The 12,303-nt window shown below is 44.3% G+C and overlaps 1 protein-coding gene across 1 annotated transcript; it reads left to right on the top strand.

Annotated features, from left to right (window-relative positions):
- Window positions 1-558: 558 nt before the first annotated feature.
- On the top strand, window positions 559-4,020 carry LOC120047443 (reticulon-4 receptor-like 2). The gene is made up of 4 exons (XM_038992972.1): window positions 559-616; window positions 2,318-2,544; window positions 2,751-2,984; window positions 3,148-4,020. The coding sequence occupies exons 1-4, from the start codon at window positions 559-561 to the stop codon at window positions 4,018-4,020; spliced, it is 1,392 nt and encodes a 463-aa protein (XP_038848900.1).
- Window positions 4,021-12,303: the final 8,283 nt, after the last annotated feature.

Consider the following 12,303-nt stretch of genomic DNA (forward strand, 5'->3'; position numbering starts at 1 on the left):
GATGGGGTACAACAGTTGAACTAAGCTCATGAAACATTTATTTAAAATGTATATTATTCAAGAATCAATGGGTACATATCATAAATGTATAAGTCCGAAAATGGATGTAGCGACTACAGATTGATGCTTTAAATGAGCAAAAGTTATTTGTTTTTAAGCCAAATGTTCTTTTCCCACCTGCTTATCCTCCTCCAACCCCCCTCTGTGATCCAAACTCACACCGCGCCGAGCTCCCTCAACGCACGCACGCATACACATACACACGCACTCCACTGTGAGCGTCCTCTCCTTTCCAGTCGCTTCCTCTGAGCAACCCTCTCATCCATCCCATCCCCTCCCATTCGCCCGCGCGAATCTGACCCATACAGGGTGACGTATGAGAGATTCCGCTGCAGCCCACAGCCGTGGGCGCGAGCTCATCAAGTATAAACCCAATCCCGGGAATTCTGCTCGTCACTCACTCAGTCGCACCGACTCCGTTACCAGAGCTGAACTTCAGCGGAGATAGCAGGCACTTTCTCAGCGCTCAGGCTAACTCGCTGTCGGCTTTGGTTCGAGATGGAAACTCTCTCGACTGCACGGAGATCTTGGAGCTCCAACATCCACAACTTCAAAAGTGAGTTGACTTCAGTTCATAGGATTTAGGCTTGGCTACATTATTAGTTTTTTTGTTTTAGTCTTGATGTTGTTGGTGGTAATGGGGATGAGGATGGTGATGTCCTAAAATATGATTTACAGTGAATCACTGTTTAATGTATTTTTTGTATTTATTAGGATCCCCGTAGCTTTGCTGAGGCAGCAGCTACTCTTCTGGGGTCCACACAAAACATGAAACATGAGAATACAGAACAGCAATAGACAAGAACGTCTCAAGTACTGAGCTACTCAGTTGATTTCGTTCAGTTAGGTGCGTAAACAGCTAGCCTACCTGTATGCCCGTGCTTGCATGCATACACATCTAGGCTACTGTATTCACGTTTTCAAAGACGTTGTTGGCTTCCTGAAGTACACATCTGTCTCTTGCAAACAAGATGACACTTAAAACCTATATCCTTTTCAGTCACCATCCACCTCAACATTATAAAGCAAAAACACATTTGGAAATTGTTCATGTTGAGCACACCTACTAAACAAACAACAAACAAACAACACATTTGGAGATTGTTCATGTTGCACACACGCGCGGAGATTGTTCATGCTGCGCACACCTACTAAACAAGTCCTCTCCACGTCCCGTGCGCGCGCAGTTAACGAGCCATGTCGGTAAAATTACCGGGTTCGGGTAATGAAGGTGAGGTCGTTGGAACATTTGCCGGGTAAGCTGAATGGTCACGCGATACTTTTTTCAAGCGATGTTTTCTTTGTGCCGGGTTATCCGAGCTTGCCAAACCGCCTCTGAATAATCCATGTGCAGAGAGAAACCGAGCCGGGTCCGGTTACCTTGTTTTACGCTTGTCCATACTCTGTAACCTCTTCGTGAGCCAACCTTTTTGTGAAGTTGGCTCGTGAATTTAGGCTACTAGGGTAAATCTTGTTTAGCCCTTGTGTGGCTCGTGTGATAGAACTTGATAGCACTTCGAACCAGAGGTGAAGAAGATTGGTTTTACGCTCATTCAGCTATTTAGTCTGAGATAAATGTTGAATGAAGTTACCAGAATTATAAACCTGTACTCCCACTGGGCAAAAACTGGTTGAATCAACGTTGTTTCCTCGTCATTTCAACCAACAAAAATATATGTGATGACGTTGAATCAACGTGGAAAACTGGTTGGATTTGAAAAAAGTCATCAATGTAAGGGAATTTCTTATTTTTTTCATCCAACTCTTATCCTAAATCCAATGAGATGGTGATTGGTTGATTTCATTTTGAATTCACATCAGTTCAACAAGTCAACCAAATGTGAATCAAAACTAGAAGTTAAACTGGTCTATGCCCAATAGGCTGACTAGCCTATGTAACATGATCAGGTAGAGATGAATAGGCGGGTGATTTGTATAATGTCATTTATTATGAATGAGTGCGACTGGCCTATTAGTCAGACTTGAGATCATGGCATCAATCTTGGCTTTTGCGTCATATCCGAGATTGAGATCACCAATCTTGGCTTTTGCTTCATATCCGTGTCCATCAACAACTTTCTGCACCACTCGACTGGACAGCTCCAAGTGCTGAAAACAGCTCTGCATCCCTTGCCCTCTTTCTCTTTTTCACTCCCTCTTTTTCTGGTTGTCTTTACTGTACAATTCATCTGCTAGTTGTTATAATGTTCCATTATATTAATCTGTCTCTTTCTCTGTGTGTGTGTCTATGTTTCAGGTGGGCTCACCCTATGGCTGGTGCTGTGGTTGTTGGCGGTGAAGCCGAGTGGGGCGGGGACGTGTCCAAGGCTGTGTGTGTGTTACCCGTCGCCCATGACGGTAAGCTGCCAGTCTCAGAACTTCACCACCGTGCCCTCCGGAGTGCCCTACGACTCCCAGCGCGTCTTTCTGCAGAACAACCGCATCACCGAGCTCAGAGCAGATTCTTTTGGCTTCGAGACACAGGTTAGAATATGTGTGTTTTTGTGTAGGTTATTCTTTAATGAACTGTAATTGTTTTTGTGGATTGATATTGCATAGTTTTGCATTTAAATATAATATTGTCTTTAGTATTTGAGCTCTGTGTGTTCGTATCGGAGCTGTGTCCTTTCTCAGATGTGTAACGATCCCTTTCTATATACCTCTTCCTTTTTCAACCCCTCCCCCTATAGGTTCTCTGGCTCTACTCCAATAACATCACATTGATTGAGGCTGGAGCCTTCAGCAACCTGAGGGTTCTAGAAGAGCTGGACCTTGGTGACAACCCATCGCTACGGCGACTGGAGGGTGGAGCGTTCCGGGGACTGGAGAAGCTGCAGAGCCTGCACATGCATCGCTGCAAGCTGGCCGCTCTCCCCCACGACCTCTTCCTCAAGCTCTACAGCCTGCAGTTCCTCTACCTGCAGGTATGGATACACATACAACTCACACGCACACACACCTGCACACACCTGCACACACACACACACACACACACACACACACACACACACACACACACACACACACACACACACACACACACACACACACACACACACACACTGACAATGTCCTTCCTACTTACAGGAGAACCAGCTGCACTTCATCCAGGACGACCTCTTCTCCGACCTGGTCAACCTGAACCACCTCTTCCTGCACGGCAACCGCATCCGCACGCTGTCCGAGAACGCGTTCCGCGGCCTGGTTAACCTTGACCGCCTCCTGCTCCACGACAACCGAATCCGGCAAGTGAACCGCCGTGCTTTCCGCGACCTGGGCCGTCTGACCATCCTCTACCTGTTCAACAACTCCCTGGCAGAGCTTCCGGGCCAGGCCATGAAAGATGCTCTGGCAGTCCAGTTCCTCCGCCTCAATGGGAACCCCTGGTCCTGCGGCTGTGAGGCCCGCCCCCTGTGGGAGTGGTTCCGTACAGCTCGCATCTCCTCCTCCGAGCTGATGTGCACTTCCCCCTCCCCCCGCCGCGGACAGGACCTGCGCTTCCTCCGAGAGATGGACTTTGCCCTTTGCCCCCTCCCCGACCCTGGGTCACTGGCCGGCACCACCACGACCACCTTCAGCACCAAGACAAGATGGTGGTTCTCCAAGCACAAGCCTGTGGCTTCGTCCAAAGGAATCTTCCAGAAGAGCTCCGAAACAGTCAAGGCGCACCCCTTCTCCTCGGGCAAGCCCAACCAGCCCTCCAACCCTTCCTCCACCTCCTTCTTCTCTAAGTACGAGCTTGCGGAGGAGGAGGTGAACCTGCCCAAGGTGGACCAGGAGGAGTACTGGGCCAACTACGGGAACGAAGATGCCTCCGTGCGCTGCTTCGAGCTTGAGTGTCCGCCCGGCTACGACACCCCGGTCCTCCTGCCCTCCTCCTCCTTCTCCCCCACTCAGTCTTTCATCCCTCTCTTCTCCCTTTCTGTGCTAACTCTCTGCCTCCACCTTCTCTTTGGCTGAACAGCCCCATCAGCTTCTCTTTTTCTCCAACTCTATTTCTCCAACTCCTTTCTCTTTCTCCTCTGCACACCTGGATCTTGATTCCTTTCAGTTTCCCCCCTGGCCCCCAGGGGGTGGTACACTGATGCAGGAGCAGGCAGGCAGGCAGTAGGGAGCTGCTCTCAGGAGTACAGGTGAGATGCAGTGTAGGACACCATTTGATTGGAGGCCGCTGCTGCTGCTGATAGGGCTGAGCTCATTTTTCACTGAGATGACATCACAGCAGCAGGTTCTGTCTCCATGACAGCACGATAGTGTGGCCAGCTTACGCAAGTTCCAATCACTACTGCTACTACCGCACTAACACACCAAGACATCCATACATTTAGTACCACAACATAGCACTGCATTCAATTCATACCACTCAGTAAGCTGGTGGCATTTTCAGGAATTTTATCACCATAACTACTAGTTTATATTCGCAGCAAACAACGCAGGCGTTGTGACGCTGGCTATTTTGTATGGCTTCAAACGCTCACCATTGTCAACCACTGTGTGCCAGTCCTGCTAAGAAAATATTTTCAAAAGCAACACTTTCCTTTGGCTTCATCTTTGTCACTGACCTTTCAACCTTCACCTCTCCACCTGAGAGACCAGAGACACCAGAGTGCTGCTCCTACAGGGCTACCGCAGCAGGAGACAGAGAACACAGAGGGCATCTCAGAGGGAATAGTAGGAAGACAATAATACCTATGGAAAAATACTGTCGTGAGACATCTGTCACTGAAATGGTAAAGGAGAGGTGGATAGATGTGAAGTAAAGGATGTGATCGTGTATGCAACAGGGATAGGACAGAAACTAAAATACAAGAGTTAAGGATGCTGGCAAGCAAGAGACAGGATAAAAGAGAGAGAGTGTGAGAGTGATAGGATTAAGAGTTGTTACGACATATAGCAGACACCAGGCCAGGTCAGAGTGCCAGTAAGGGAGTGAAAGCGAGGGTGTCTCTCCATCTCCCAACATTTGACATGTAATCTATTTTTCCTGTCAACACCATCAATAGAAACCACACTGTAAATATCTCACACTAACTCTGTAGGTAGTGATACACTTGTGACACTAGATGGCTACATACATATACTGCTGTGTGGTTTATTGTATGAAGCCCATGCTTCAACATTCTTCAGGTTTTACTTTCTCTTTTTCCATTGGTGATTGTTGCCATGAGTAACACCATCATGTTTATTAGTGTACTGTATGTAAAGATTGAGGAGATTTGAAAATATATATGGAAATCTTTCCCTTCAATAGTCCGTCTCTACCTCTTGTTTCTAAGTCTGTCGTTCCCCTCGTGACCACAGTGTGTGTCTCTCTCTGTGTTCATGTGAGATGCACACAGAAGGACAGTATACTGGGAAGAACCTACAGCCCATTATGGTGACTGAAGCCCGGGTCCAGCTGTGTTGATCCAGTCCAAAGGAGTGACAGTGTCCTGCTGCGAGTCAGCACCAGATAAAGAGTGCCCCAGTCATCCCTTTAATGTGTGTATGTTTGTCAGTAGCCTCTCGTGCTAAAAGTCATTTAACAATCCCTCTCGTTAGCAAGCTGTCCTATTTAAATAAGTCTAAGATGATTCCACTGGGAGCAGAAGACACAGTTGTTTGATTCCAGATCTAACGCACACACACACACACACACTCCCGACAGCAGGTGCATTGCTGAATGTACATCTCTGTCAAATCAAATGCAAACCCAACCAGGTAATGATGAGTGTCGGGGCATTTCTATTTGTAACTCTCCATGTGCCACTCCCTCCTCCCCTGACCGTGTGGTTGAATGGAATATGAAGGAAACTCTGATAATGTTGCACATTTTCTTTTCAATGGAAGCTGTGAATAAATTTTTTCTTGGTTTTACTAAAACGGAACTGTGTGGGAGTCTCTCTTTCTCTGGCTTTCCTCCAAAAGACAATCGCTAAGGAGAAAACAGTACAACACCACTGTATTATAAAACACCTGAAACACACACTTACAGCCTTTGCTACATTACAGGTCCCTATCAAGGTGTAGTGTCTAGAGCAGGGATTGGCAAATTACCAACTTTCTATAGAAAGTCAGTCGGGGTCTTTACTGTTGAGGGTTATAATAGTAGAATACACAAGGTGCTATTTGGAAATGTGGATGTGCATGAGCAGTTTATTGTCAGTCACTGACTCACTCAATTAACCCATGTCAGCTAACATTGTTAAGATTGGTACATTAGTCTAGTCAGCTATCTAAACTTGTCGTAATCATGGTGAAATTACTTGGGGGGGGCATTGATGTTGTTAGTCACTCCCACTCAGATATCATATTCAAAACTGCAAGATTTCACTCCACTCCATAGCAAAATTAGTAGAATTGCAGGAAATTAACCATAAAGCTGTACATTTTTCTTACCATGGAAAAATGAGTAGAATTGCATGAATTTAGTTATAAAATGGCAAATCTCTCCACCCATGACAAAATGAGTAGAATTGCATGAATTTAGTTATAAAATGGCAAATCTCTACACCCCATGGCAAAATGTGTAGAATTGCAGGAAATGTGGGTATGCAGACTAGCCACTGCAGCCCCTCATGGTGAGTTCAGATTTTGTGTGGCCCCCACCCCTATCAAAGTTGCCCATCCCTGATCTAGAGGGATATCATCTAAAGTGGTCAAATAGGGAACAAAGAAGAAGAAATGAAAATAGATGGGGATAATGTGAAATGATTATAGAAGGATGAAGAGACATTTTAAATAGACACTGACAGTTCTCTTTGGTCTTTGGATATTGTAACATACATTTCCAAAACGTCTCACAGAGGTTTGACGTATTTGGTTGCTCACTCCGTGACAGATGGTTTTAGCTGAGACTGAGCAGGTCAAAAGTCTTAATTATGGCCTCATTTAAAGTCTTCATTATGGCCTCATTTAAAGTCTTAATCTGCTGCTTTTAAACCCCTCAAGCTCTTTTTATTGAGTTTGGAGTGTGTGTGTGTGTGTGTGTGTGTGTGTGTGTGTGTGTGTGTGTGTGTGTGTGTGTGTGTGTGTGTGTGAGAGATTTGAACTGCATTCTCACGTCTTGATCACCTCCTTCTTTGCTCTGTTACTAGCTAAATTATGATACATTGGAAAATGTGGTTGTCTTGGGGCAGGGAGGGTCGTGAGTCAGGGGAGATGGGATAGGGTGAAAGAGTGACATTTAGCACCAGAATTAATCCTCCCCTTCAACAGATTGACACTTGAATGATGCAGATACAGATGGACAAACAAACACGCATGTACACGCATGTATACACGCACACAGAACTTTTTGTCTAGCACGAGGGGTTCAAATCATTTAGATGTTAGTTTCCTAGCTATCTCACTCTCTTTTTCCGTCCAAGTCTCCCTCTCTACAGGATATATACAGGTACAGTTCATCACAACTCAGCTTCTTCTCACCCTTCCCTCCCTCTTTCTCTCTCAACTTCTCTCCTTCTTCGCTCTGATGACAACTCACTCCCTCAATTTGGTCTCACTGTACATCAGTCATCATCACACGTATGTTGTCTTCTCTGACCCCTCCCTCTCTCATTACTTTCTTATCAAATCTTTCCATACCTGCACTCGTTCCACAAAGGAGAGCACAGTTCATAACATGTTTATTGATGTGTTATAATATGTCATGATCGCATCATCGGTATGTTTTTATAATGTGTCCATGCACTCTGCAGGTGTCTGTTTGGAGCTCATTAGCACCAACTCTGATGTAGGAACAGAGAGAGAGACACCATTAGAAGGCAATAGACTTTGATGCGTATGTGCCGCAGAGAGCCTACTCATATTCAGTTGCGCTCTCTATCTTTCATGTCTCTTTCTTCTTCTGCTCTTTTGTCTAGTTGTCAGTCTTTTTATGGTACTGCGAATCATTTTAAAACTATCAGTCAATCTGCCTTTATTTCATCCTTCATCCTTGTCACATTCTTCTCGCTCGCTCGCTCCCTCTTTCTTTTTGTATCCCCTCCTCCCTCCCTCTGTCTCTCGCTCGCTCCCAGATGGCAGTGCTTGTCTTGGCTGCCCAGCTAGGCCCTCGGAGTCTGTTGTTGTGAGTTGGCGTGTCGTTGGCGTTGTTTGGTGACGTGTGTCTTCACACGGGTGTCTTATTCAACGAGCCCAAACCCAGCCACCCAATGACGTCAATGGGACCAGAGAGAAATACAGAGAGCTTAGAGGACAGTTATGAGGTTCAGAGAGGCTGAAATGTATTCATTCAATTCCAACTGGGTGGTTTTGTTGGTAAGCTGTATGGTTCACTGTGAGGCCCTGACCCCTCCATATATCTGCTGCCGTGTAACCACATTATCTACATTTGTATCTCCTATTCTTTGAAATATGGAAGTATGAAGTACTAAGGGCAGTATCAGGACACCCGCTGCTAAAAATAATGTGACCAACATCCATTATTGTACATTCGCATGTGACCACTTCCATCTATCTACTATATCAGAGCAGGGTAATATGAACCGTCAGGTCAATTACCTCCAGTTCCGGACAGATCACCAAGTGGAAGGAGAGAAAGCGAGCGAGAGAGGAATTATGAGTTTTTTCCACCCCACTGGAGGCTGCGTGAACATGCTGTGATTGGCTGCCATGTCTTTGGATAGAGAGGATGATGCTCTACGTAAATGGCATTCACATTCATATGCGATAACAACACAGTCAGTCGCAGTTCAGATAGTGCAGGTCTATGATGACGAAAGGGAGGAAGAGAGAAAGAGGTGAGAGGGAAGTGTGAAGATCTTCAGTGTATTTCTGGATCATAATCACTAGCATATCTTACGCACACATGTACTGTACGTAGGCATGCAAATGAGAATACACACACATACTCACATGCATAGTATGGTGGAGTGTCCATCCCTAGGTATTGAACAGCTTTTGGATCCTCTTTCTTTGCGTTTCTATTTGCAGCATGCTGTTGTGTGTGTCCTAGGCCTATACTCAAAAGGAGGATGGTGGTGGGAGGGGCTCGCTCCATCTGGTCCTGCGTCACATTGTGAGGTAAGAGGGTATCGAAGGATGGAGAAAGAGAAGAGGGTACATCTGTTTGAGGGTCTGTACACCCCTCATCGGCTCATTTCAGAGCTAAAAATACAGACCCCCAGACGGCTGAGACAGACTGGGATCTGAGGAGAACACTGAGTTTGTGTGTGTCTGTGTTTGAGAGAAAGAAATAGCCTGTGTGTGTTTGAGAGAGATAGAAAGAATGTGTGGCTGTGACTGTAAATGAGTCATGCTCACCTCGCCTCGCTCTTTGTGAGAGTCCCTTCTTTTTTGGCACTCATGGAAGTGACGCTCTCGCTCTGAGACAGCCTTTGTTTGAGTAAGAATGGTAACGTGTTTGGCTCTGGGATTTGGGCTGCTATTCCTGTGATATCATATTTACTCTCAATTTAGCAGAAAGAGGACACAAACACACCCATCTGGTTCACTCCATCTCTCTATCATGTTTCTGTAGGCTTACCTCCATTCTCTTGTTTTGGATGCTCTCCACTTGAGATTAATGTCTATCTTTTTTTCCCAGACCTGATCCTCTCCCCTGTGTTGCCAATCTGTGCACTTATATTCCTTTATAGATATTTAAAATATTTGCCAAATCCAATATCATTTTTGTGCCCCAGATGTGTCAGCCAACTTCTATTTTAGGTGACAGAAGCATCTCCATGAATCTTAGCCGAAGTTCACAACCCCACTTTCTGGAATGGTTTTGTCTGCCATCAAAATGAACAACCCCTTCAACCCCGCAATGGAATAGCCCATTCCCCTGCCCACAAAACATACCTAAATTCGATCATTACGCAAGATCAACAATAACGTCCCTTGCAAAAGCAGGTAAACCCTACAACATCAAAAGCTTTTAAAATCTAGATCATTCATGAAATCGCACTGATGAAATTAGTTAAGTGTCTCTGAATTACAAGATAACTTTCTAGACACTAAAGTAGAGACACAAAACAACTCCGAAATACATTATGACATGTAAGGACAGGTTAGCTTGCTAACTTTTACAGTAGCTAGCTAACTTAAAACACAAACGACCGTAGCTAGTGTAAGAAATAGTAATAGATACTGGAAACTTGTTATAACAACTTCTCAACATAAGCTATCTTTTCAAAATCCATGCACCCACCCCCTCTTTCTCTTTAGACACATGTTGGTCTCATTAGATACCAACCACAGACACACACACACCCACACTCAGAACAGGCCCCTGAAACAACATTAGGCATACACATTCTTTCCAAGGTTGTGACTCTAAGACAAAGAACCATGTTAAGAGCCAATGGAACGTCGACACCAGGCCCGAACAGGACTACCCACGACCCAGAGCGACCAATCAGAAGGCCAGACTACCAGATCAACCTACATCATTAACTGCATATATAATCTGCACAATATGTTTAGCGCTCTCTTTTCCGACGATTCCATACGAGTCAGACAGAACGGGGCCGTGCAGCACGATTTGCCAGATATCTAAACCTTTGAATAAACTGCCTTATTATAACATATCCACCTCGTCCTATGTCTCAACTTGATCTCCTGTCTCCAGTAAATGTTTTATCAACAAAACTTGGTAGCAGAGGATGGTTTGTTAAAACCTTTGAATTCGGTCCATAGAAAGTTGATAGGAGAAGAGACGAGTTGGAGAAAGATTCCAGAAGAAGGGGTGACCTGTAATCAGGAGCAATTTGGTGATTCAACTCGCCTCAGGATACTGATCAAAGAGCTCGACAAATAAAAGGTAAGCAGAACCTGTTAAATCGAAATCTGCATATTATATTATAGTCAATACCCAAATTAAGATCAGTGTTTCTGAGGGTGAGTATTGGATTACTGTTAAATTTTATGTGAAAACTGTCCGTAACCGAAGGCATTGTGTAAGGATATCTGAGTAATAATAGGTCAAGACTTGTTCAAATAATCTGGCACTAGTCGATTTGATCGACTAGATGTACAGTGAGGAATAAGCTTTATAAGGATTCATATAGTCGGGCCATAGTTGATTTGATCAGCTAGGGGTTACCGTGAGGAATCCATAATTAAAAGAAAAGGTCCAAATAGTCGGGCAATAGTTGATGTGATCAATTAGGTGTTACCGTGAGGACCCATAAAATAAAAATAAAAATACGGTTCATATAGTCGGGCAATAGTTGATCAGCTAGGTGTTACCGTGAGGAATCTAATGTGATATTGTATGTACAAGTTGAACTGAGGCCTAGCGGGTATGGCACCCCACTAGCAGCATCAGCATTAAGTCTGAACTTGACATTTCAGTATTAATAATAAATGTAACAGATTGACCGTTTCACGAGACTGATATTCTAAATTAAGGCTGTGTTGCGAGTGACCGCCGAGTCAAAAGTCTGGGCCGTTTTGCAGCCGCCGCGCTGAAAGTTGACTTGATTTTTCCCTCTTGTGCTGTTGGTAATTCCTTAAGGACTAGAATTAATTTGACAATTGTTATAGAAGCGCTCGAGGCTATTAATATATTGTCCCGAAAGAGCATTTTTGAAAACTGTTGGGAAAATAATCAAACAATTGCAAAAGTGATTAACAATAATAACTTTTGGAAAATAGTTCCTAAAATTATTATTATAATTATTTTAGAAGCGCTAGAGTATACTAGTATATTGTCCCAAAAGGACATTTCTGAAATATTTTGGCAAAATATTTAATTAATCGAATAAGTTAAAAACAATAATAACTTTTGGGAAAAAGTTCCTAAAATTATTATGCCAGTTATTTTAGGAGCGCTTGAATATACTAATATATTGTTCCAAAAGGATATAGCTGAAATATTGTTGGAAAACGGAAAAATAATTCATTGAATACACGGCAATAAAATTCTTTGTGCACGAGGGTGGGACGCAAGGTTTAGGTCTGTGTCAGCGCCAAGGATACTTCGCTGGTTTCGACCAGTGACGGGCTAAAGTATACCAAGATAGTAATAGACCCAGACATAGCTTAACGACAAAATGGCCACGACCACCGTCCCCAAACACAAATTCAATGAATACTTAGATCAGAGAATAAAGGACAGAGCAGGGGGAAAAATACAGTATAAAACAATAAAGAAGGTGTGGGAGGAAGTGAGGCTAAAATGGACACAGGCAGGTTACCTTAGTGGAGCTGCCCCATCAAAAGGGCAACTCCTTACTATGGAGAAAGAACTAGAGGAAGCAGTGAAGGAAGAAATAGAAAGTGAGGTTGAAAAGAATAAGAGTCACTTATTCAAGA

The sequence above is a fragment of the Salvelinus namaycush genome, chromosome 5 (assembly GCF_016432855.1).
Source record: "Salvelinus namaycush isolate Seneca chromosome 5, SaNama_1.0, whole genome shotgun sequence".
Taxonomy (NCBI): domain Eukaryota; kingdom Metazoa; phylum Chordata; class Actinopteri; order Salmoniformes; family Salmonidae; genus Salvelinus; species Salvelinus namaycush.